The following is a 26,052-nucleotide window of genomic DNA, read 5'->3' on the forward strand; positions in this document are numbered from 1 at the left end:
TTTCAAGGGGTGCGTTTTTAGCTGCGAAGCTATTGAGCAGTCGCGGAAGCTGGTTTTCCAGGGTTTGCGAGCCGTAAGTTGTTCTGTATGTTTGAACGTGCCATATATCTGTATTTCTTGTTCTGCAAATATGTTTTCGCGGCTCTAGCCGAGCAATCTTACGAAGTAGAAATGTACTATACTTGATTTCATGCTTGAAGGAATGACAAATACGATACTCATATAATTTAGTTACTCGCACAATTTTGTGCTTGGTAAAAAGTTCGGTTGTTGTGTGCCAGCGAGGAAGGTTTTCCATTACGCGTAAGAAGCTCTTTTGTAGGACGTGTAATTTGCTTAGGTTTTTCTTGTGTCGTGGTGCCCCAGACTAAGTGACTGTAGTTTAGATGAGAATAAAATAAAGACTGATAGATTAGGATCATCACGTTCAGCGGCAGCATCTCACGTTTTCTGTAAACAATGCCTATTATCTGCGACAGCTTGCTACCAAGATAGGTTACATGGTCGTCCCAGGACAGTTTTTGATTTATCATAACTCCTAATGATTTAATCGATGGCACTATTTCTAGGGGAATACGCTAAAAACATATATCTGTTGTTAATGCGACTTTTTTGTTTTTTCCTCTAAAGATGACGACTTTAGTTTTTGAGCTGTTTATCTGTAATGCGTTGTTTCGTGTCCAGTTATTAAGTTTGTCTAGTGCGTCATTTGCTTGTTCTGTCAACTCGCCTATATTATCGCCGTAAGAGATGAACACATCGAAGCTGCAAGTAACAGCACAAGTATATTCTATTAAAAACTGCCTAAACTCGCTTCTTCAGTAAATACGATTTCATAGGAACTAACGAAAATCTGGCAACTTTTCCAATATTACTTCTCCTTAGGGTGTGGATCATTCCTTCCTCCGTACATATGCGGCAACCTCTAGTTTACGAATTCCTCACTAGATGTCATAGTAAGCATATGTACTTAGAAATATCACTAGATGTCGTTGTAAGTATATGGTCCTTAGAAATATCACTAGATGCCGTTAGTGGTTTTCGTATAGCACAATAAAGGATACACGGCGCTGTATTTTAAGAAAATCACAGCATATCCACGGAGTGAACGATGATGAGTGGGGCGAAGCGTCCGTCCATCCGTCCAATGCGTGCTCTATTGTGATAGTGGCGGACGGAAAAAGAGACAGACGGACGGGTGCTTCGCCCCACTCATCATCATTCAATCCATGAATATGCTGTGACTTTTTCATTAAGCGTGAATTATTAAACCTCTTGCAGTATGGCGACGTGATGACAAACATCGTCGTGGTCCAATTCAACGACTACGTGCAAACAAGCAGAGACAAGAAATACAACCTCACGTGCTACTTCTCCGGACCTGGTGAGGCCGTCGTAACTTCCAATTACCTGGACACTAGGACCGATGGGTAAGATCTTTGTTTTTCGATGCGTAACAGATTGGGAGGACTTGTCGTGGCAATGTTCGCAAATATTAAGCAGAGAAAAGACAGCCACAAACCTGAGACGCACAGGACCGAACAGCGCCTGTTCTGTGTACTTTTTTAGATGCGAAGAAGTTTTTTTTTACTAGTCTGTGTAACGCTGTCCCTTCGTGCGTCCATAAGAACGTGCTGCAACGCGCTCCCCTCGCCACAGGTGTCGGAGCGGTGCCAAGTAGGTCACGCCACAGATGCGTGTTGACGTCACACTCCTCTCGCAGTGCGCGCTGACGTCACTTTCTCCCTCACCTGCCGCACGCTCGCCGCAGCACCTCAGCTGCCACCTCGTCCATTCGTCTGCAGCACCTGCCACTACCACGGCTCGCGACACCGCCGACTCGTCAGTTGACGCGCAACAAACGCGACGCGCGCCTAACGTACACGTTGAAACATGTAGTACGTTTTAACTTCTTCTCACTTCACCTTCTCCCTCCCTCGCAACGCTCGAGCACACATCGAGTGGTAACACTATTTCGGCTCGTTTATATGCGATGGAGAGGACGGAAGACGACGCTTTTTCGCCCGACGAAACATCCGCCGAAGCGATAACGCCTAACCCAGCAGTCGCCGGCGTTGCGAGGGTTATGAAAGCTGATCGCGTTCGCGAATGGCGACGTCGTGCCTGCAACACCGACAAGGTGCGAAACAGGGAATCCTAATGGAAGCGTCGACAGCGGGAGGCCAATGAACCCGACGAGGCGCGAGTCAAGAACTCTGATTTCATCCGTGCGGAACCCTACTGCTTCGCATCCCATCAGGGTTTCTTTCAGGAAGATGGTGTGAATTGTTTTTTTTTTTTTGAGTGCCTCTTTTGTGCTCAATCGCCATACGCGGGGCAAGACAGCAGTTGTCCCGTCGATCTCTTCTTCGTGAGTGTCTATTATGCGCCTAATCTTTCCAATAAGCAGAACGTCCTACGAGTCAGCGGCGCGAGCCCAGCGTGGGGTGGGGCGTGCAAAGATTAAGCATCGACCACACGTAGGCGTCGGGACGCGCCAGCTCGCGATTATAAGCGTCAGTGTCAGTCGAAGAGGCCGGAGCATGTGTTGACATGGAACGCGAAGCGATGCCGAGTATACAGGCCATGCGATTCGGCACTATAACGCGTACGTGTGGTTAGTGCTCTTGGGCGTTTTAAGATTAGATAGAGAGAGTGGGAGTGAAATTGTGGTTTTTGAATGGTTAAAAAGGGCGTGGGATGCACCCTTAGTCCGGGGTTCCAAGAGTGATTACGACAAAAACTGAGCTGTTAGGCTAATGTCATGACGTGCTTTGTGCCACACTCACAACAACAGCAAAGGACACGATAGAGGCACAGACTGCTTCTATCGGGAGCCAAGGATTTCGGGCCCACACTCTCACGACTCAAAGGACCTCGGCCTGTTCATCGAATAGACCAACCAGCCCCTTGTTAAGGTGGCAGGTCGCAAAATTGAATCCCCACCACGGCGACCGAATTTTCAATGCAGGCGAAAATGCGTGAGTCCCGTGCACTTGGTGCACGTCAAAGAAGCCCAGGTAATCTAACTTTCTGGAGCCCTCCACTACGACGGTCCTCAAGATAACATCGTGGTTTTGGGACGCTAAACCCTATCAATTATTATCATGTTCCTTACGTGGCAGCATGACACGCCCCTCGGACTCTATATCAGTATCGCCAAGATCAGAGCGTTGAATATCGATTATTGACACATAAAATTACGTGCTTTTCGCGGGTTAAGAAATGGGTATGTCAAATCCCCATTACAAAAAAAAAAGACTAGTTTAAGAGAATGGTTATATAAAAAATGATGTACCACCTTACAGCTTTTCCGTATAAACAGATATCCTTGAGTTAATATTTAAAAGTTAAGTAACGACATTTATTAGTTAGTGACTGAATTATACCTTCAGGTGCGGCAAAGTATTTCGGCCTTTCCGTAGATTTCATGTGCGAAGATTGGAGGTGCGCAATTGTGACAGCATTTTTACGAAGAAAATATTGCATTGTATACAAAACAAAAAAAAACACTGTATATACGTCAGATAGTGTCTTCGAAATTCAAATATGAATGCCTTATAGGGCGCTTACATAAGCATACAAGTTAAATTGCACGAGTCCACCAATACGAACTCACTTCAGTCCATGGGATATAGCACTGACAGAGTTTTACAAGTACCCTGATGCTCTTTTTTTTCCATATGTTTACGTATTCATGTTTTTACTAGTAATCTAAATATCTTGCTGCTTTGCTTGTATGAATTCAATGTATTCTTCTTATTTTGTTGTTATAATCAATACAGTGCTTCATATGTGTTTACTCTAACTATTTTTTTTTTATTCACTTGTACCCACTCCTGTCTAAGGTCTGAAGATCCGACTGGCAGTACTGTAATAAATAAAAAATAAATAAATAAATAAATAAATAAATAAATAAATAAATCATAACTTCCACATCAGAAACATAAAAAGAGACCTGATGCGCCTCGCTACCCAGACGTTTCACCTGAGCGAGCTACTCTTTCCCAGCGGACGCTCTCCTTAGTCCCACCTTAGTACTTCTAACATGCATACGGCCATTAGATGGCCTATCGAATTGTACGTTGCAAGCCGACAGACATGATAACACTAGGGTGGGTACTAATTAGACGCGACTTTTGGTAGTAGCCAACTGGTGTCGTGTGGAGCTCCCGATTGTCGACGAGCTCCCTTCGAAGACCTTCGAGTATTCGCTCCGTGCCCAAACCCGGAAATTAAGACAGCGCCGAGCTAACATGGGCCACAACGGCCAGCGACAACAATGCCCAGGAACTGTTGCCTCCCATCACGAGAGCCGGACACTTTTGATGTCTCGTCTCTAAGCTGGTTGTGTATGTAAGGTTATTCGACACCTATATACTTATCGAAGCCGACACATAATGCAGAAGGTAATAGTTCTCTGAGGAGACGTTTCTGTACGCATGCCTCAGTGACTCGCCATTATTGTGGCCTGAGGGCAAGATAAGAGGCTCTAATTCCTTCAAGCGGATATGCATTCAGAGGAGACCTGCTGGAAAGCCACGAGAACCGCGGTTTCTTACATGCTGAAGGGAGAGAGGAAAGAAGAGGAAAAGTAGCTGGTGAAGGCACTTACTGCTTCAGGCGCTGCGCAGTTACAGTGGCTAGAATAGAGAAGTGTGATAAACGCGCCGGCTGGCGCGTAACGCCTTGGAAGGAAACCGCCAGGTGGCGCTGGCACGCAAATAGACGGAATTGCCGAAGGAAAGGATCTATGATAATACTCGAGGTAGTTCTCTACTGTTTGAGGCCAGGACGGGAGTACTGCGAACCAAGACATATCGGGCCAAATACGAAGGGGTAGACACAGTATCCAGTGCGTGTGGACAGGAAGAAGAAACTGCTGAACACTTGATGATGTTCTGTAAAGGGCTTCACCCTATAGTTCAGGATGATGGCGCAGAGTTTTTCAAAGCACTGGGGTATAGGGACAGGGAGGGCAAAATAGACTTTAAGCGGGTAGACTTAACTAGAAGGAGGTTATCTGATTGGTGGCTAAAGTCAAGGCACGAGTGAAAATTAAACCCTTCACTGCAAAGTACGAATCCTCAACCTTCTTCTATTTAAGGAAAAAAAAATAAATGTAGTTTTTGATTCATCAAGTATTACGGCTTGGTGGCGCTAGCCACCGTCCGATCTAAAGGGTACAGCCATATCCATCCATTCATCCATCTATCCATCCATCCAACGTTACCCAAGGCGGCGATGCGCTGCGCAAAGACGGGAGTAAACCACGCGCGCGGGCAATGTGAAACATTTAAAATATATTTTGTTGCTCGTACATGACCTCAAATAGTGACCGAGCCAATATGTTAATTACGTTCTGTAATTACAGGATGCCCGAGCGAGTGCGCGACTGAACTGAAATATTGACAGGGTGCCGAAAGTGAGCGCGTTACGGCACTGAAACATTTTATCGGCGTGAAGTGGTAGAAGAGTGCAACGATGAACTTAGTTGTGAGCCATATCGCTCGCAACACCTTCCACGGCGAACCATCATTTCTTCAAGCGCTAATGATCTGCAAATAAATCCCCATTATTCGTAACCTGCATGGCTTGTTATAGCTACTTCTGCTACGCATAATCGAACTTATAGAGACGAGAATCACGAGCGGTATCTGGGGGATATCACTTTATTATCCGCACACTGATCATACAACGCATTTCCGAGTAGTGACTCACTAGTTGTTTGCACTCTTAATAATTGGTCGCACGTCTTTTTTATCCACAAAAAAGGAAAAGACTTGTGCTTCACAAGCGATCCACAGGACATTGTTTGCTTTTCCTGGGTGACGTGTTTGAGAGTCAGGTACTTTCTTTTTTTCACGGGAAGATGCTCGCTCTTCGTGGAGTGCCTTTGTGTAAAAGCGAAAATGGGTGGGCAGAAAAAACTTGGTCACATAATTGGTGAGGCTCTGACTATGTTGTGCACAGCCCAGTGTGACGTTTTTTTTTTCTTTTTTGCAAGCAAAAAACGAGTTCTTTCAAGCTGTCACTGTGAAGCTCGTTGTAGCTAAGCCACTTTGAAAAAGTGATTTCAAGGGTGTCTACGAACGCGAAGAGCTCCACCGAAAGGCCTACCCAGAGGCACGAGGGGGGGGGGGGGTGATTCTGTTGCACCTGAAAGCGACTTTTGTGTTCTGTCCAGCAGAAGTCTCTCTGAACGTATGTTAATTCACGAAAATAAACTTAACATGATAAAACACAGTAGCACATGTCTGTATTGTAATGAGGTGCTGATCAGTACTCATCATGATCAGCGCAAAAAAAGAAAAATTCGCCTGATTGCAGACGTTCAATTCCGCATTGTTATTATATGCAATACGTGCGTTTTTTTTTAAGATTAAAAAAAAATGAATACGCAACAGATAGCACACCCTACAACTTTCCAGCCCCAAGAAATGCCCTGCAGTTTAGAATTAAAGCTGATTAACTGGTTTCATTAATTACGCATTTGAATGTAACCTTACGTGCGGCAAAGTACTTTCGCCTCGACGTAGAGTTCATGTGCGATACGACAGAGGAAAGCACATTTTTTTAAAAGAAAAACGACAAAACACACTTTCTGTGCCACCGTTTGGACTACAAACATCCGTGCCATTTAGGGTACTTACACCTGTATGCGTGTTCTCCTTTTCCTACCCCTCTTCCCTTTCCCAGTGCAGAGTTGCCTACCGGGGTTCAGCCCTGGTTAACCTCCCTCCCTTTCTATTTGTGTTCTCCCTATATAAGAGAAGTTGTACGAGTCCACCACTACGAACTCAAGAATAATTTCACCATGAGCGAGCTATGCTCCCAGCAGACCTTCTCGTTAATCCGACCTTAGTTCACGTTACATTCGCACGGCCATTAGATGGCCTATCGGATTGTACGTTGCAAGCCGACAGACATGATAACACTAGGGTTCGGTACTAATTAGACGCGACTTTCGGTAGTAGCCAACTGGTGTCATGTGGAGCCCCCGATTGTCGACGAGCTCCCTTCGAGAACCTTCGGGTATCCGCTCCGTGCACAAACCCGAAACCGTGACGGCGCCGAGCTAACATGGGCCACAACGTCCAGCGACAACGATGCCCAGGAATTGTTGCCTCCCATCACGAGAGCCGGACACCTTTGATGTCTCGTCTCTCAGCTGGTTGTGTATGTGAGGTTATTCGACACCTATATGCTTATCGAAACAGACACATAATACAGAAGGCAACAGACCTCGGAGGAGACGCACCATGCCAGAGTGGCTCGTTGTTCTTGCCTGAGGCCAGGGCTAGGGTGTTGAAAAAAATAGCCATTTCAAAGTCGCACAGTACTCGGGGCTCTACCACCGCTTTACTCGAAATTCCCCCACCCGCTATCTTGAAACCCGCTAACTTCGGGTGTGCACGTTAGGCAACACTGATCAACCGAAGATGACTGCCTAGGTTTACTTTTCATACAATGCAATTTGCGCTGTTTGACATCATGAATACACCTCAACGTTGCCAACGTTCTACCTTACAGTTGCGCTCACACAAAAATATTGCATCTTGTGTTTTCTGTTGTGTTGGGTAGCTGACGCCTACCACATCACGGCTTGAGAAATCATTTGCTCGAACACGCCACGGTTGATTATTTGTAGACGGTTTCATAGCGTCCAGTCGGCGTTTCGGTATTACGCGGCGCGACTAAGAGTGGTCTTCATGTAAACGTAGCCGGCTGGGTGGGCACACAAGACCATGTGCACATCAGCGCCACGGTCGGAACTCTTTTCAACGAAGGCACTACCCATGTGTGCTGCTAAATCCGTTCTGAAAGATTGTACATATATGTGCGGCTCTCAAACATGCATCTGGCGAGGCAAGGGCGTGCAAGTCTGCCCCCACCCTATCTACCTACTTACGTTGAAAAGGTTTTTAGAGAGAGAGAGAGAGAGAGCACTCGGTAGAACAGTATAGCATGCAACACAAGGCTCATGACCTCGGTGTACCTTACACTGTGCTCGTGACGCTGGTGGCGGTTGTGTTTACACGTAATCACAACCGCCTCTTGCATCGCAAGCACAACCTCCACCCGCGTTTTCGTGTGCGAAAAGCAAAGGAGAGTTTCACGTGCAATGGCGCGACACGCACTCTATTGTCGATTTTAGATATGCTCTAAGCTAGATTATTCATTGATATTTCGTAGATGATGCCCCTGTGTCAATTAAAATCTGTCCCTCAAGTTAGCTCGTCTTCGAAATTTAGTGCGACTCGGCACTCCTACGATGATAACTCCCGTCAAATCGGCCACAGCCGATACCCGACGCAGATCGAGCACCTGCCGGCGCAGAACATCCTGACCTCGAACGTGCAGCTGCGCATCCTGTACCGGGGCACTCCGACGACCACCATCGCCGTGGGGGACTTGCTGACATTCAGGCTAGAGGCAAGGGGAAAGTGTAAGTGCCGCTCCGAACTTGAGGCGGTCGACACGCCGTATAAGGCTAACACACCATCTCCTTCGCAGACCAATTCGATTTCTACAGCGACATCTTTGCCACCAACGTGATTGCCAAGGACCCCTACTCCGGACGGCAGGTTCACCTCATTGACTCCAGAGGGTAAGTTTCTTCCCTAAAATCTGCAGACTCCACGGTGCTTCCACCATTGTGAGCGCTAGTACAGATAAGTGCACATCTTGTTTGCAATATTATAGAAACATATTTATTTTGCGATATACCGATGAGAGTTCGCGGGCACAGGCATGCGCACGACAGCGGTGACAGGAAAGAGGGCCGGCCACCCCCCCCCCCCCTTTTTCATCAAAGAAAGGGACGAGAAGTCAGCCCTATACATTGACATGATAAGAACGGGAGGGGGGGGGGTGCTGTGATGAGTGAGTAACAACTTTACCATAAATCGAATGGGTGAGGACTAAGGGAATAGTAAGCCACGAAGGCTGCCAGGCCGTGCTTCTCGACGACACGTTCCGCTCGTTCCAGGACTCGTGTCAGAATGTCTCTACTGTGAGGGACTTTCACCTCCCCCCTCCCCCTGAAGGAGAATCCTGCGCACGCCTATGTTCGCGGGTTTCTCCCATTAAGGGGGGCAGTTTCACTTCAGACTTCTTAATCCTCCCCCTCCCCCCTTACTCCTGCTTTCATGGTTGATCGAGTTCGAGAGACATGCTTCACACAAATGAAAGAAAAAATGAAAGTGAGATGGTTATATGCTTTTCACAATGACCTGCCTTTGATCCCTGGATTCTTGGGAATCGAGGTGGGAGGTGTACACGCTTGTTGGAGAGCCGCATTAATCGCAGTCAACCTCCATTATTGTCGGAAAGCGGCATGACCATGCCTCTGTTCTCTGAGTAATGAACAGGGCAGACTTCAGCCCGCACCTCTTACTTATTAGGACAGGGTGGGGGACTTGGGGCTGCGTTTCTTTCCTCCTCTTAGCGCACGCACGCCTACGGATGTACCATTACATACACAGCTTTTGCTGCAAGTTTCGGAAAGAAGTAGCGTTTTATTATTTTGAGCTTCTAATGAAACGCTTGACAGCAGTTCTTGCTGACTTTTGAAAAAAAAAAGCAAAAAAAAGTTAGTGGGCAAACTCCATCTACTGGCACGACGCCGTCGACATCAACTTGCTTTGACGTCTTTCAGCCATCGCAATTCGACCATTCCTTCGACTATAGGCGGTGCAACGGTACGTCAAAATGGCGGACGACACGGTGATGTCGCGAGCGTGCACATCAACGTCGCAGAGTGTGAAGACGCGTTCATTGGTTCATTAGTACTGAGAGACCGAACTGCGCCACAGATTATCACCGTGTCACAGCTTCGGAGCGCGGCTATACATGGCGCCGCCTTCGTCGCTGGAATGACCGAATAGAGCGCGATCGCCTAAACCAACACCCCTCATTTCTTATTGCATTCTTTCTTCAAGGACGTGTATCCTATATGCTTATATCCTATATGTCCTATATCCTATATGTGCATCCTATATGCTTGCACACCTTGGTCGCAGTTGCCCCGTCGACTTGTACGTGTTTCCCGAGCTCCACAAGGCTCCGGACGGGGCACTGGAAGCAGAGTTCTACGCCTTCAAGATACCGGATTCCAACCTGCTCGTCTTCCAGGCGACAGTGAGGACGTGTCGCGGCCCTTGCGAGCCGGTAATATGCAATATTCGACGCAACTTATTTGTAATGCGTCATTCCGCGTAAAGATATGCAAGAAGGAAATGGTCCACCTTCCGTTTTTTACGGCGTAATCATTTTTATTCACTCATAGATCTAATACTATGTTGTTCTCAGTGATGTACATGTGTTGCTAACATTCTGAGGCTTAAACGCTTCATCAGACGCGAAAATTCACCATCGGCGCCGGAAAACTTGCAATGCCTCCGATCCTAGATGCAATGAAAATCACGTTATGTGCAGAAAGCTTTATGAGGCAGGCGGGGGAGGATCGATATACGCTTGACAAGAAAAGAGAATATAGATTTTGCATTTGAGTCGTAATACGTGAATATGTAAGAGATCCTTGAGTTTTTAATGAAACGATCAATCATTCAAGGCTAGCAATTATGTGCGTTGAAAGGGGGAGACATAACTGTTTTCAAGAATACGAGTGATCTAATATCTAAGAAAATCTTTTTCATGTGCTGCTTTATGTGTGATTGAAAAGATCCCTGGTCTATTTTACGTAAACACCGACGCTTCCACACAAACTATCGCATTAAGTGTGTGTGTGTGTGTGTGTGTGTGTGTTGTGTGTGTGTGTGTGTGTGTGTGTGTGTGTGTGTGTTGTGTGTGCGTGCGTGTGTGTGTGTGTGTAGAAAAATTTTTGTTGCATCTTGTGCGAAAACTTGGAGTGCTTGGACAGAGAGGTTAGAGCATGAGCGACTGTAGCACTGATCAAGTCTGGTCACGTGCTGTGAACAGCGATTGTGCGCATATACTCTCTGTCTCTCGTCCTCCTTTTTTATGTCTCTCTGGTCCGTACACCCTGTCTTCATTAAAGCGTTGCGAACCGGACAATTGATCATGTTACCCCACCTACTTCTTGTTACTCTCAGAGTCTAATAGAAAAAAAAATTGGGCCATAAACGTTTGTTTCAGGAGTTGAACACGACGGCAATGTCCTGTTTTAGCGCTTTTTGCGGACAACTGGCCTCAGAGACAGACTTTAGTGTCTTATACTCTTTGATGTTGCCTTTCCTCTGTCGCATTTTTTTAAAATTTCTCCCTCTCTTCGCAACATTTCTTTTTAACATCTGTCATTCCCCTCACCCCTCTCCCCAGCACAGGGTAGCCAGCCGGTCTAGGAACTGGCTAACCTCACTGTCTTTCCGCTTAAACTCTCTTCCTCCTCTTTAGTGCGCACTTCAAACATTTAGTGCACGAAACCTTTTCTGACTTGCTATGCACCCACTACGGGGTCTTAAAGGGCCAGTCAACAGGCTCCGAAACGCGTAGTAAAAGCTCGCGCATCTTTCGAACGCCTGACCAGCTTCTTTCCACGCGCAGTGACGTCAACTGGGCGAACGGCGACGTTGACTACATTACTGTTTGTTGAGACATGGTTGAGACCAATCGATGAGCTGCGTGCTGCGCCACGTCGCCGATTGCCGAGTTGATGCCACTGCGCGTACAAGGAGGTTAGTCAGGCGTTCGAAAGATGCGCGAGCTTTTACTGCGCGTTTCGGAGCCTGTTGACTGGCTCTAGGCGCAGTGGCACGTGCGCCCTTTTTGTAGCAGGTGACCGTTATTAAACCTTGAAGTCATTGAGATAGCCACGTACTCTGACGCCCGCTAGCAAAGGGCGCTTCTACCCCGCATTATCGCTACAATACTTCATGCTGTATTTTGAAGCATGAAAGTTACTTTCACTCCATTTCAAAGCAGATTAAGTTATTTTCACTGTACTCGCAAGCAGACGCGTGTTGTTGTGGTAGAACATCCACTTGCCATGCAAACCACCCTGGTTAGATCCCCACTGTGACCCAGGAACCACCCACACCCTAAGCTGCTTAGGGTGTGGGTGGTTCCCTCGTTGTATGTTGTTGGGCGAACCGTCCATCAAAGATGGACGGACGCTTCGCCCCTCTCGTCATAAAACATTACGTGGATGTGCTGTGAATTTTCTTACCATTTTATTGCATTTGCGTGGTTCTCAATTTTTCGGTCACGCATAAGATGAGGATTTCTCGATCCCAACCAACGCCACAAACGCAATATATTTGCGAAACGCGAGCTCTTCAACCTGATCCACGCATTTTTTAAGAAACATACTGCTAAACCCGTAGACAATACGGGGCGTCGATATATCCCTAACACGTTGATCCCTATAGGTCTTTTCACGTGTGATGGACGCCCGGAGGAGGGCGAAGTGGTCTAAAAGCGCTGCCGGCAGTGCCGTATAACATGGGGCAAACGTGAGTCGCACAATAAGTAACCACATGCGGTCAACACAACACGCTATGTGCCGCTGTAAATTTTGTGATATCCGACGACACAGTTTTACCGTGCTGGCTGCATACTTATGCATGCCGAACTGAATGACGCCACTAAGTAACGCGTACGCTTTCTCCCCCAGGTGATCTGCAGCGACCGCGGTCGGCCCGGCACCTTCCCGTCGTGGGGTCGCCGGAAGCGTGCCGTTCCCCAGCAGCAGCCCGACACTCCGGACGCCGTCTCGTTGCCCATCATGAAGATGAACGCCACCAAAGCGGCGGCGGCGACTGACCAGGCACCCAAGCCGGCGAAGAACGCCACCAAGGCAACCAACTCGAGCGAAGAGGAAGCCGAGGAAGTGCACGAACTTCTGCACGTCTACCTCTCCCGGGCAGACATCCCGCACGAGGGCCCGTCGGCATGTAAGTCGTCCTCGATCGCTGTACTGTAGTTGATCATTTCCGAGACTTACCCCCGTATTGACAAACGCTCCTTCACTCAAGGGCTCTCCTCGACTTGAAAAATTCGATGGAAGCGCCATCTCTTGGCAGACCAAGTCACTGCATATCGGCACTATTCTGCAGTGATTCTTGAGAAGCGCAGCGTCAATTTCGGTCGAGCGGCGGCGCAGGGCTCAGCTCAAGTAAAGTCAAGGACGGAATTTGAGTCGAGGAGCGTTTCTGAATACGGGGTTTAGATTTAGGACCACGTAAAAATAAACTCGGGTGGGCAACATTGATCTGGTGTATTGTTCCTGCTTTGATCGACTGTTGTCATTAGCCCCACCTTCCGAAAAAAAAAAGCAAAAGTTAACCCATCTTGACCAATGTAACATCACGAGGGCTGCCTAATCAGTGGGATGAGCGGTAATAAAAGGGGGAAGAAAAGAAGCAGTACACCCCACGAAAGGAAAGCAGTGCGAATGAAAAGAAATAGCAAAAAAATAGCCGACAAAGAAAATAAAGGGCCTAAAAATGACGCCACTAGCTCTGCTGTTTAATCAGTCACGCGACGTTAAACCAGAAAAGCGGGGTAATCCCCCCCCCCCCTCCCACCCCGTTTTTTTTTTTTTTTTTTCATGCTTCACCAGGCTTGCCAATGGTGGCTACTTCGCTCCGAATCGGCTATACCTTTCTACCCATGTTGCGACGAAAATGTTCAATTGGCACCACAGATATTTTCTGGCTACTTTTTAAACTTTAAACTTTTGTGTTTACTTATTCAAACTGGTTTTATTCATTCATCAGTAGTAAAGGCTGTTCATAATACCGCTCCGGCTCTACTTGGCTACAGGTTTAGCGATAATATTGCAGCGGGAGGGAGAGAACGACGAAGAGCACAAGGGTGAAGACGACGTTGAGAGTCTCTGGGAGCTGGGCGTCGTGTTGTCCGCCACCGAGTTTATTCTAAATCTAACGAGTCAACATATACTTCCCGTAACAATATTTAAATTGCATGGCTACTTTGCCAACTATTGGCTTCAGTTCTGGCACCTTTTCCAAGTCCACCTAACGGTAACCCTAATGGTTATCTTGTACGCGCTCTGAAAACTCACCTTCATGACACCGAGTGCTGGGAGGCAAAGTGTAGGGGCTCGAAGTCCCGGTGTAACAGACAGCAGGCGCTCTGCACGAGAAAAAAATGCCTGGCTGACGTACTCATTTGGGCCAGGCGGAGTACTGTTGTCCTTTATGCAATGGAAGACGCGAGCGCGTGGCGTGCGCTTAGCGGGGGCTACCCACACCACCATCAACCGAGAGCTTGAAGAACATCGCCCGTTGCGAGAACGGAGCGGGATCGTGATCTAAAAGCGCAGGTCCACCTGACTTGACTCATCATTACTTTAGGGGCGAAGCGTTTCACAGCAACGCCTGTTCGTCCCTCGTAGCCGTGTAGTAGTGTGTAGCAAGTATAACATTTTGACCTCCAAGCTGGTGCCGGTGAGAGATTTCTTCTGTGCGTTGTTCAACAATAAAAGATAGTGCTTAATGTACATGCCAATGGCTGCTAAGGGGAAATGAGAGACAGGAGAATTTGGCTTTTAGTTAACGCGCACGCTTCAAAATTTTTTATTGTTCAACAACGCACAGAATACAAGAAAGGGTTGCTACGTTGTACTCGCTGGGCATAACTTTTTTGGTTTTAGAAAGGTTTAGCGAGCGTTGGGCCGCAGTGCCATGAATACAGTGAACTAGTATATACCATGAACTCGAGGTGGTTAAAGGTGGGAAGTAGACACGAAGCGCAAGCCGTAAGGCCGCGTTCACACTGAGCATTCTGGCCGGCGAAAGTGCTCCGAATCCGGTTCGGCGGCGGCGAGATTCGCCGAAAGGGCCCTCTCCGCGCCGATCGCTCTCGGGACCGATTTTTGCGGCGTCTGCCGCCGAATCGTTCACCGCGGACCAATAGGAGCGCTAGTCAAGGAATTTTGAAAAATGGCGGCCAAGCCCTACTCACTTGTTATGCCACAGTGCACGTAACTGAATGTTGAAACCAACGGTAGTTTAACCTACTCTGTGCCTACTTCGCGTCCGTGTTTCGTGGAAGAGGTGACCGAGCTTGCTGTTGGCGTGACCGAGCTTGTTGCGGTGTTGCAGAGCAAAACTAACCCGCTAACGCCGCTGGCGTCGGTGGTTTTTTCTGCTCTTCGTGCATTACAAGACAGCCACTTGCCAGCAAAGTGAGCAGTACTGTCTTTTCTTGCTTCTTGCGTATGAGAATCGTCGAAGTATACACCACCGGATATCGTAATAGCGTTTGCGAGCCACGACAACAACCGGGTGACAGCGCATCCATTCCGCGTTCGCCCCGTAGTAGATGGCATATTCGGTGGCGCGGGGCGCGTCCAGTGCGAACAACGCTGCGTTTCGGCGGCAGGGGAATTTCGGTCGCGGTAGAAAGCGGATGTTTCAGTGTGGAGTAGGCATAAGAAAGTGTGCGTGTGCCTCCTCTCGTTCAGTCCATGGTATGTTTGCTGTATAGCGGTGCTTCTACATGAGGAATATGAGATGAAAATATGCGAGATGGTGGTACTTGGAGTGTTGAATAGGTGGACGATCAGACACACCGACAGATGCATGGATGGACGCATGGATGGCTGCATGGAGGAATGGACGCATGAACGGACGCAGAAGCAGATGCATGGACGAAAGCAGGTACGGACGCACAGGTGAACGTGCGGACGCAAGAACAGGCGCACGCATGGACGGGCGGATGGACGCACGGGCGGCCACACAGATGCACGCATCGATGGACGCAAGCAAGAACGACTGGACGGACGGATGCTTCGCCCCACTATCCATCATTCACTCCGTGGATACGCTGCCATTTTTTTAACCGATTGATAACGTCAAAAACGAACGTGCTTTCTTCAATCGCCGGTTTATGGTGCTGCAGGCAGCCGACGCAAAGCGAAAACTGCGTGTGAGCGTGTTCCTTTTCATAAAGGATGACAGTGTACAGTGGCGATCGAAATTTTGGAAACCACGGGAGCGCGTGGCCAACTTCACCGCGACACCTTCTAACGGCTACCAGAGAAGCTCGAAAGCACGCACTGCGCGAGCGCATCTTTTCCTATACCTACCAGCCTGTGCTTTCGCTGCCTTCAACTGCGCGCGCACCATGGAGAACGCCAGAAAAATCGCAAGGTGTCACTTTTGCAAGCACCGCGGAAGCACACCCCGCTACAAGTCAGATATTTTAACACGATATCGTTAGAGAGCTCGTGTCGAACAAAACCAACCGCTAGCGTCGGCCCTGTTGGTTGTGAGCGAAAACTCGTCTGTTCGTCTGTGACCAAAAAATCAAGTTACCGAGAGAGCCACAGGAGGCCGCTACTTGTCCACGCGATCACACCGAAAAAGCCGCACGTTCGAAGAAAAATAAAAAGTGCACAGGGTCACGAGGTGCGATAGTTTCTTCGCCCTGCCACCCCTCCCTGCTTATCTTCCAGCGCTTTCGCCGGGACGAGAAAAGAGATAATGCAATTGCAGCATGCGACAAACCTTTGTAACTCCACTCGCACTGGACGGATTCTTAAAATTTTTGCGGCGTTGAATTCGTGAGGCAATAAGCTCTTCTAGTGAATTCATTCCATGCTTACTTGAAAAAGTGTTTCAGGGCCCCTTCAACACAATTCGTTCGACAGGTGTCACGATGAAAACGAGTCCATTCGGCGATAATAGCGCACGCTAGTCCAATCTACTGTGTGCGTGTTTCTGTGCGTGCGTGTGTATTTAACAAAACATATGAATAAGTATGCACTTAGCGGTTGAAGGGTGCACTAGGGGCTGGATTTCGCTATCGCGTTCAACTCTTAAAGGCGAAGCTTAAGGATCCTCCAATTTTTTGTCACGATATCATCGCTGGGTGCTTCCGAGGCCCGTGCAAAAAGTGACACCTTGCTGTTTTTTCTGGCGTTCCGGTGCGCGCGCTGTTTAAGGCAGCCAAAGCGCAGGCTGGCAGGTATAGGAAAGGACGCGTTAGCGCAGTGAGCGCTCTCGAGCTTCTCTGGTAGCCGTGAGAAGGCGCCGTGGTGCTGCTGTTGGCCACGCGCTCCCATGGCTTCCAACAAATTTTTGATCGCCGCTGTACGTTTCACACGCTCACAGAAGATGAAAAACAGCGCGATAAGCAGGAAAAAGTCACAGAGGCGGAATCGAGCGCTTTCCAGACACGTAGCACTTGTTTACGGGCCGTTCGTCCTAGAGATGGCCTGGACTGCTGCCACGTACGCTAGTGGCTTCCCCAGTTACAATCTAATCGTAATATACGTAGTCATCGACGCATTGCCTTACATTTCATGTCGGCTGGTGTAGTATTTCTCTACGCTCAACAGGTAGCTCGCATGACCATGACCAAGATTTAAAAATAAATTTTATCTTCAAGACCATCGCTTCTGAGGCACTTTCAGGGTTAACTCCTTTCATGACAGTAACGTTCGTTCGTTTGTCTGTCCATGTAAATTTCCGAACTGTCTGCAAGTTCCGGGTTGTCTTATTAATATTATTTTTTTTTATTTTCGCGAGATCCGTGACTTGCACCCACGCATCACCATGAGAAAAACCAATCCGCTTACCAGATTAACGTAAATCTTCAGGCTGACAACTTCATCTGGTTTATATGGTTATTTATATTACTGACTTATTGGCTGCCTTGGTTGAGTTTAAATGTTTAGGCACAATTCCGTCATTTAATTATAGGAACAATTGTGTGTTATCTTTTCCTATTGTGTCGTATGGTGAGGTATGCTAAACATCGGCGCATAAAGAAATTCCGTTCCGAACACAATACAGCGGGATAGTGAGCAAGCTTTGACAATTCATTCTTCTGTTTATTTTATTATGTTGCAGTTTACCTTCGTTTATTTTACAATGGCTAATTTACTTGACAGCTTGAAAGAGTGGTGTATGCAATCACTAGTGCCTATGTAATTTCTATACCTAATTTTTCCCCAGCTATGTACGAAGATATGTGATCGAGTTCCCTCCATTATAGCATCATTCCGATGACGTGCATGTAGATATAGGTGCGCGTTTTTAAAGTCTTGACAGCTCAAAATTACTACGAAGTGCACCAGAAGTGCGTGTATCATTACCATGCCGGCATTTCGTATAGCAAAAGCCTCGGAAGTTACCCTTGTAACCTGCTTTTTTTTTTTAATCTTTCCTATCAGTGTACAAGAAGCCAACAGTATGCGTCGCCCAGTCCGGCTACTACGCCCTGGTGGTGGTCCTTGCTCTTCTCATCTGTGCCCTCGTTGGGGTTGCCATGGGAGGAATGTTCTACGTGCGGAGGATCAAGCTGCAGGTACGTAACAGGATAGCAGGGTGGGTTAGCCAGTACCGCATTTTGATATCAAAGGACTGCAAGAACACGACGCAGTACTGAGGTGGGAAACACACAGCGATTGGGTTGTGTGTTTCCCTTCTTCGTCCTGCATCGTTTCCTTGCGCTCAAGGTTTGATGGTTTGATATCAAAACTGCAGGTATGTGTTATCGTTGTCAGTCCGCCTGGATACGCACCTTGTACTCGGGTGGGAGCTTAGGGCTCTGTCTAAGCAAAGTATCGCAAGTGGACCTTTCAGACTTTCCGTTTCCTGCGGCGCTTGGAGGTCCCGTAGGCGAAGATGGAGCGCTGAAGTAGCTAACTGCCACGGCCGACGCTGGCTAACACACTCATTAAGACTGATGGTAGGCGGATACCTTTCAGAAGCCCTGGTTTCCAAATTAGACGAGTTTGTGAAATGGCCAGTGGTTGATACAAACAAAATACGTCTTAAATGTTGTCCGAAGACGGGAATGCGACTGACAGAACAGGAGCCGCTTCCGGCGTAATAGCTAGAGCACGTTAAAAAAAAAAACAGAAATGTGTATGAAAAAGAAAAAAAAGAGATACAGGCATCAACTCTGCTAGGCTGTACCAGATGAAATATTACATTATGGTGACGAACATGTTAGACGACTACCGGTCGCCTTCCCGTCTACTAGAGCTTTTGAATATAGCTATCGTCATCAAAATCATCATCCGGGTCGTGTCTGTTACGTGTATACGCGGTTACCAAAGATCATGATCGGGATAACAGCATTTGCCACACAGCTAAAATATGGCTGAGCATCGCACGCGTAATGTCTAAACCACCAAGCTTCAATGCGGCAATGCACCGCAAGTTCTATCCTTCTAAATGTCCACCCTATAGTTATTTTACACTATGATTTTCTACGTTTCATTGAAAACAAAATGCAAACGGAACAAGATGTGAGAACGTTGAAGCTATTCGATGAGTGCGTCGTAAGAACTAGCACTTTTGCTTGTGCTATCCATAGCGTTAGCTATAACGGGGCTGTCCGTTTATCGATTCTCTGTGCAGTCACAGCAAATTCTGTAATCTTCTTTCATTATTACTGCAATAGCAATAACATGGGCACTGTAGGCTCGTTTTTGCCGTCGCTGTCATGTTACGTAACCGTCCAAATAATAACATATCTCCCCGCGTGTCATGCAACGGCAGGATCTTGTAACGTTGGTGTCATGCGAGAGAGAGCTTGCGAAGGCTGCAGACGGGTGTGGCTGAAGCTGATATGAAGCGCGACGGTTGGGTCCGTCGGGTGAAGGAGCGTGGAGGGTGCCCGTGAAGGGGGCTGCGTAGCTCGGACGTCAACTGGGAACTTCGATCTAATGGCCGTGGTCATGCGCGCTATTTTGACAGACATTATTAGACGTTTCCTAAACTTGTACACCACATACTTCGCGTTGAGACACGAAGACCGCTTAGCTCGCGGGAGCGGTCGCATAGATTTACGCCAGCGTTTAAAAACGTTACGCGAGATCTGGGTCTAAGGGAGTTAGCAAATTTGTTGCTATATCACATGGATTACTTCACCCTTGTGGATAAACGATGGCCTTCTTTTTATTCATGCACTTTTTTTGTTCTTTAATCCTGGTCGGACCAAAGGTGAAGAACGTCCAGGCCGGACTGACCTCGCCCAGTCCCTGCAGCATGTACGTGTCCCAGTTACAACCCGCTCCTCCGGCCTCCAAGTTCGAGGACCCGAGCGAGCCAATCTACACGGACCCTTCGCTGTTCGAGAGGTCCAGGTCTCTGCGAAGTCTGACCGTGTCGCACGCCGGGAAGCTGAAGGGCTACTTCGACTGAACGCCGAGGACGGCTGAGAACGGTGTTTGAACGAGTGGCTAAAACTCGACCAGCCCGATCTGACCGAAACCCGAGTGACCGATCAACGGAGTCGAATACGAACAATGGGGAATTGTGTTGTCGGGAAACTGTTTTCTTCGGTGACAATGCAAAATGCTAAAGCAATAGGAACAACGCGTAGGCTGCACGCGCTATAGTCGCATTCTGCTTCGTGGTTTACCGGCGTGCTTATTTTTGTACAGAGTAATATATATGCACTAACACATACAAATTAACGAACTCAGTAATCATGCGTCGAGGATTGACGATGATATTAGCTGCACAAGTTCTACCATTGTTGCATTAAAGAACTTTCTTTTGCTTGTTTTTTTAAAAGTGCGGTACGAAAATAAAAATACGTTCAGTAGTCACAGCAAGTTAGAAAAATACTCTTAATTATTACCCACAGTTATTAATTATATGTGCAGACTCGGCGTCCACTTATTATGCATACTCAAGCTTTCACGACATATTCGAAGCGACCAACTTTGTCGTCACATAAACCTCACTTCATTTCGTTCTAGAACTCGCCAGTCTAAATTCGCTGAACTTGCCCGCGACAATCAGTTGAGCGGTGATGATGTGTACGCACGGTTTCGCAAGTCGCCTGTTTTATCTTTATCAACATTCCTTCGTGTTTATCTTTCTCACGAAAAAAAGTCAGCCTTGCGTTGGCGGATGTAAGACGCGCATGTGATGCTCATATGTGTAGGCTGACGCGGTCGGGGACGTTACGAGACCACATTTTCGCATTCTGGGCACAACATTGGCGCAGCTGCTTTCCAGCTTCCCGCTTACGCGTGCAAAGCTGAATTTATTTGCTTTTGTGTGTCGTTATTTTTCTCAGACGCCAAACGTACGCAACTGTTGCCAGAGAATGTATGAATGACAACCACTGCCTTGTAGCGCTAATGCGTTTGAATGTATCATGTCAAATGTGAATGTTAATATGCTTAGCAATGACCTTCGCCTTACCTTCTGCCTGACAATGTCAAGACTACTAAGTGAAATAACTCTGGGGTTACATTTCTGCGCTAGTGAGAGTTGTGAAACGGAAGGCATGAAGGATTTGGCATCACGTCCACGGTGAACTAGAGGTGACAGGGAAACCTTACAGAATTCCGAGTGCGCTTACGAGGTTAGGCTTGGCGCCAAAAGTGCACCCGAGATGTTGAAGCGTAACACAACCACTCCCGCGAGGACACGAAAAACGCAAGTGGCAGAATTGTAGCGCCCGCTGAAATTCTTCTGGTTCATAATGTTCGTATACTCCGTTCTGGCTTCTAAAAATCACGACGTCATGTGAACAAAACCATTGAAACGCCGTGCCCATCCACACAGTCCTCTTTGGCCAATGAGGTAACTACTGCCCCGTTCATGTTGGGGCTAGGGACAGAAAAGGGCAACGTAGGCAGGCCGAGATGGCCGCTGAACGCACCCGAAAACACTATAAATCGCTGAAGCTTGGACAGTTGCTTCCGAATGGCTCACAGCGGAACAGCGCGGGAAGTGGCGAAACGCCAGGCTGATAAGGTAGCACAAACAAACGCGTATTACTATCAGCTGAACTTTTATGCCTAAGAATAAATGAATTCAATAGTCATCAAGCATAAAAGAGAGCAGCAGGTGGAGTTACGACGGTGGTGAGGATGTGATTGGTGCATGATGAGCTTACATACCCTTATAGGGTGACAACGTCCTCTGAAATGGTGGTCGAGACGGTTGTACACATAAGATATAGCCAGTTGACATGCCACGTCAGTACTTCCGTCTTTGAGCATTATTCAGCCTGGCTCGCCGATCGCATGTAGCAATAGCTTCGCTGAGAACAGCACAGATAAGCCGTAATGACTGACCTGCCGATGGAATAGGGGAAACGTGACTGATAAAGCGATATCATACTACTCTCGCGTTTGAGTCTCATCTTCAGTTATTATTATCTTCTTCCCGATCCCGCACTCGACGCAAACTCTGCTTTCTTTTTCTTCCGGAATATCAATGAATTTCCCGACTGACTAAAAGCACCTTACGGAGTGATTTTCAGGGTTCCTCTGTTCTTTCGTAATTCGTTTTTTTCCTTCCCTTTTTTATTAGCGATAGCTTCTCGTTTAACTTTGTTTATTTTAGCCTGCATCATTTGTGATATCTTCAGTTGATCTGAAATGGACTTTCTTTTCAATACATCTCGCACGTTGTAAACACATAAAGAACGAAATGTGCTATGCGATACAAATCTAACCACGAAGACTGTATTTGCGGCCATCTTTCACCAAGCACTTAAGAAAACAGCACCGTCTCTCAATACGGTCATCGATGTCTTCTTCTTTTTCTACGTATTTTTAGCGTAAATATGGCTGGTCTGGATTTTTCAAGAGAAACTGACGGAAAAGTATGGGTGTTTTAGTATATATTTAAGAGGATAACGTGTTTTAGCATACATTTAAGAGGATAACAAGGGCATTAGATTTCGGTCCCGGCCCCATTTGGACACCGCGAATAATTCAGCAACAACGGTCGCTGCATTAAGTTTCTTTCACCTCATTTCCGGACAAACTCATAAGAGTTCGATGAACTTGAAGTGCTATAGAGGCCCGTGTACTTGATGAAGATGCCCAGTAAAGAACAGCAGACGGTTAAAAGTTCAGAAGCCCCCCACTACGGCAACCCTCATACTCATACGGTGATTTAAGGACGGAAAGCACCAACAAATGATGATAAACTACTGATAATAGTACCGATATTGGCAAAGTACGGTCATATCTGCGAATGAAATAAGAACTTGAATTCATTGACTCTTATCATTATGCAGTTAAGGGAAGATGTGTTGGGTTGCTTATTGTCAATTTGCAAACGTGTGCCTCTAGATGTAATGATTTTTGATATAGATCGGTAGCGGCAATGGACCTCAATACAAAGTTCTGTTCTTTTCGCATCGTCCACTAATCACATTAGGTAAGCCGCGATAGTCGCGTGATCGAATATCGACCCAGAGCCCTTTCGATGCTTGGCAAGACGAAAAAGGAATAGCACCGGAATAAAAATAGTTACGTTGTACCAGCCCAGATACAACGATGCTCCTGCAGGTATACGATGTTTTTCAACGAAATTTCACTGTGCCCTATAGATGAGGACTAGAATACTCGCCGGTTGAAGGCCATTATTATCGGTATCGAGATACTACACCCTTACGATGCATTATCTTCGATAAGTGCGGGATCAGGTTAAAGGTGACTGACGTCTGTAATCAATTCTGCACAGCAAGGTTTAGAGCTTTTTCACGTGCTTCGCTTTATCGCACTATCGCTCGCAGTTGCGAGCGGGCGATGCCCAGAGTGTGTCTAGAGATTATACTGCGGCGGCATGCTTCGTTTTGTAGCACCCAGTGCAATGTTCGATTCCACTGAAAGGTAATATATCTGTATGTGACTGATAGTTGTTTGTGGCTCGCCGAGCCTGAGGTCATGACTTACCCCCGTATTCACACAAACGCTCCTCGACTCGACTTTCCCCCTTCACTTGACAAAGTTGAGCACTGCGCCACCACTCAGCTGAAAATGACGCTGCGCTACTCAGGAATCGCAGCAGACTATTGCTGATATGCAGTCACTTGCCGTGCCTAGAGATGGCACTCCCATCGGCTTTCTCAAGTGAAGGCGAAGCGTTGAGTGAAGGCAAGTTCTAGAATACGGGGGTTAGCCCGTTTCCGAGTCTGCACTTTTATGCAAGCATATTATCATTTTGTTGGTGTAACCTAATAAATGCCATGAATAAAACTTTTGTTTCTGAGGCTCCTCCTTGCTGTCACATTTTTCTGTTCGCAGAAATACAGTGCATCACCGTGAATTTCGGCAAATCAAGTATGTATGCCTGCATATTTATGGTGTGAAAAAAAAAGGGGGGGGGGGGATTTATAAACCTTCTTGAAGTAAAAAAAGCACACAAAGCTACAACACACAGAAAGCTTAAGGATGCCGAACCCTATACAACTGCTGCAAGCATCGGGTAGCTATTCAATCTAAAAAGAAAACAGAATGTGATACTGTTATGAGCGAGTCCAGACGACGTGTATAAAACTTGCTTTAAATAGGCATGATGGTCCTCCTTTTGGGTGCCACGACTTTTCTAGAAGAGTGTCAGGATCACCAAATTGTAATCACGCGTCTGTTCAGAAGAACGCGACGAGTCAAGAGTTACAAACTAGAGCGAAATAAGGCCAGGTTCTGTGCTCACGATCGACCACAGTGCTTCTGAATTGCATAATAACTGTCCGAACTTCAGGCAGATCGCATTCTTCGGAGAGATTGTCTTTTTCGGGCCTTTTAAACAAATGAAAGCTCGAATGTCCAAGTGAGTAACCACCGGAATGTATAGGCGTATTGCCGCCGGCATGAAATACATGAATGTTCAATATGCTGCGCGAAACCTGGCTGAAGCAACGGAATATTGTTTTCAGCTCATCGAGTCAACCGCTATATATTTGAGAAATGCTTGCTTGCTTGCTTTTGACGCTCGAGGGAACAAACAGCGGCGCTGCAGCGACAGCTATCCGAAGAAGAGCTGGATGGATGGATGGATGCTATGAGCGTCCCCTTTATAACGGGGTGGTGACAAGTATGCCACCAGGCTCGACAAAAAAAAAAAACAACCTTTTTTCCTTTTTTTTTTATGTTGGCCTAATGCCTCTACTTCGATAAATTCTATCTTAATGGAAAAAAAGGTAAATTTTCAGCTTAAGTTCTCTGCCATTTACGGCACACTGTCCATATTTTATTTTTTCAATATTTATTTTTGTCCTTTCTCTCTAATTTTCTGCCACCAATACTCTAACCGTCTCTTACTACGTTAAAGAACCCCAGGTGGTCGAAATTTCCGGAGCCCTCCACTACAGCGTCTCTCATAATCATATGGTGGTTTTGGGACGTTAAACCCCACATATCAATCAATCAATTATTTCAATCGCGGGTGTGTTCAGCTTTCCATTGTTGTCCCTAAAACCCAAGGCTTCCTGTAGGCTCGTGCCCAAACGTACACCTGGGTGGATATCTCCACATTCAATCAGAACATGCTCCGCCGTTTCCTTATCTTTCCCGCAGCATGTGCATTGTTCTTCTTCTTTACTGAGCTGTCCGCCACAAGAGTGCAACCTAGCGACGAAAAATTGCGTCACTGCTTCATTTACCGTGACGCGGCCGGTGTTGAGACTGTCGGTCTCAGCGACCAGCGACGGCGCGTTTAGACCACGAACCATTGCCGGATCTTAATGCCGAGGCTGTGGCCAATACTCTCAACACCAGCCGCGTCACTGTAAGTGAAGCAGCGACGCAGTTTTTTGTCGCTAGGCCGCGCTTTTGCGGCGGACAGTCCTTATTTGTACGCCTGTCGCTGCAGCGCCTCTGTTCCCTCGAGCGTCAAAAGCAAGCAAGTTAGTATTTCCCAAAGATCTAGCGGCAGACTCGACAGGCTGAAAATATTATTCTTGCTTGCTTCGTCACAGCTCGCGAATGCGTCACTATTGCCCTGTATCTTACACCACGCCCTATATATTGTCGGACCCCTCACGTGTTCATAAAAATATTCGATAAAATATTAAGTGAAGGCGTTCGTCTGTGTTCTATATTGTAAAAGTTGTATATTTTATAGGTAAACATGTCGCTCGTGTGCGGACAACTCTTAACCCACATTTTATTTATTTATTTATTTATTTATTTATTTATTTATTTATTTATTTACATTTCACCTACATCGCCATGAGGCATTACGTAGGGGAGGTACACATAATAATTTAACTACATAGTTTTCAATCAAAGCAATAGATTCAACAAATAAAACAGCACTCAAAATATTTTAAGAGAAAAAAACACTCGAATATTGGTGAGTGAAAACAACGTCACAGTCATGCATT

At 46.9% G+C, this 26,052-nt stretch overlaps 1 protein-coding gene across 1 annotated transcript in view; it reads left to right on the top strand.

Moving 5' to 3' along the window:
• The window catches only part of nompA (no mechanoreceptor potential A), a 152,546-nt gene extending 128,605 nt beyond the window's left edge, over positions 1–23,941 (top strand). The window contains exons 11-17 of the mRNA XM_037433065.2: positions 1,282–1,430; positions 8,304–8,449; positions 8,518–8,611; positions 10,026–10,173; positions 12,599–12,878; positions 18,131–18,264; positions 19,911–23,941. Coding sequence (XP_037288962.2) covers positions 1,282–1,430; positions 8,304–8,449; positions 8,518–8,611; positions 10,026–10,173; positions 12,599–12,878; positions 18,131–18,264; positions 19,911–20,111 — 1,152 coding nt within the window. The 3' untranslated portion in view covers positions 20,112–23,941. The remainder of the gene's footprint in view (positions 1–1,281; positions 1,431–8,303; positions 8,450–8,517; positions 8,612–10,025; positions 10,174–12,598; positions 12,879–18,130; positions 18,265–19,910) is intronic.
• Positions 23,942–26,052: the final 2,111 nt, after the last annotated feature.

The sequence above is a fragment of the Rhipicephalus microplus genome, chromosome 10 (assembly GCF_043290135.1).
Source record: "Rhipicephalus microplus isolate Deutch F79 chromosome 10, USDA_Rmic, whole genome shotgun sequence".
NCBI lineage: Eukaryota > Metazoa > Arthropoda > Arachnida > Ixodida > Ixodidae > Rhipicephalus > Rhipicephalus microplus.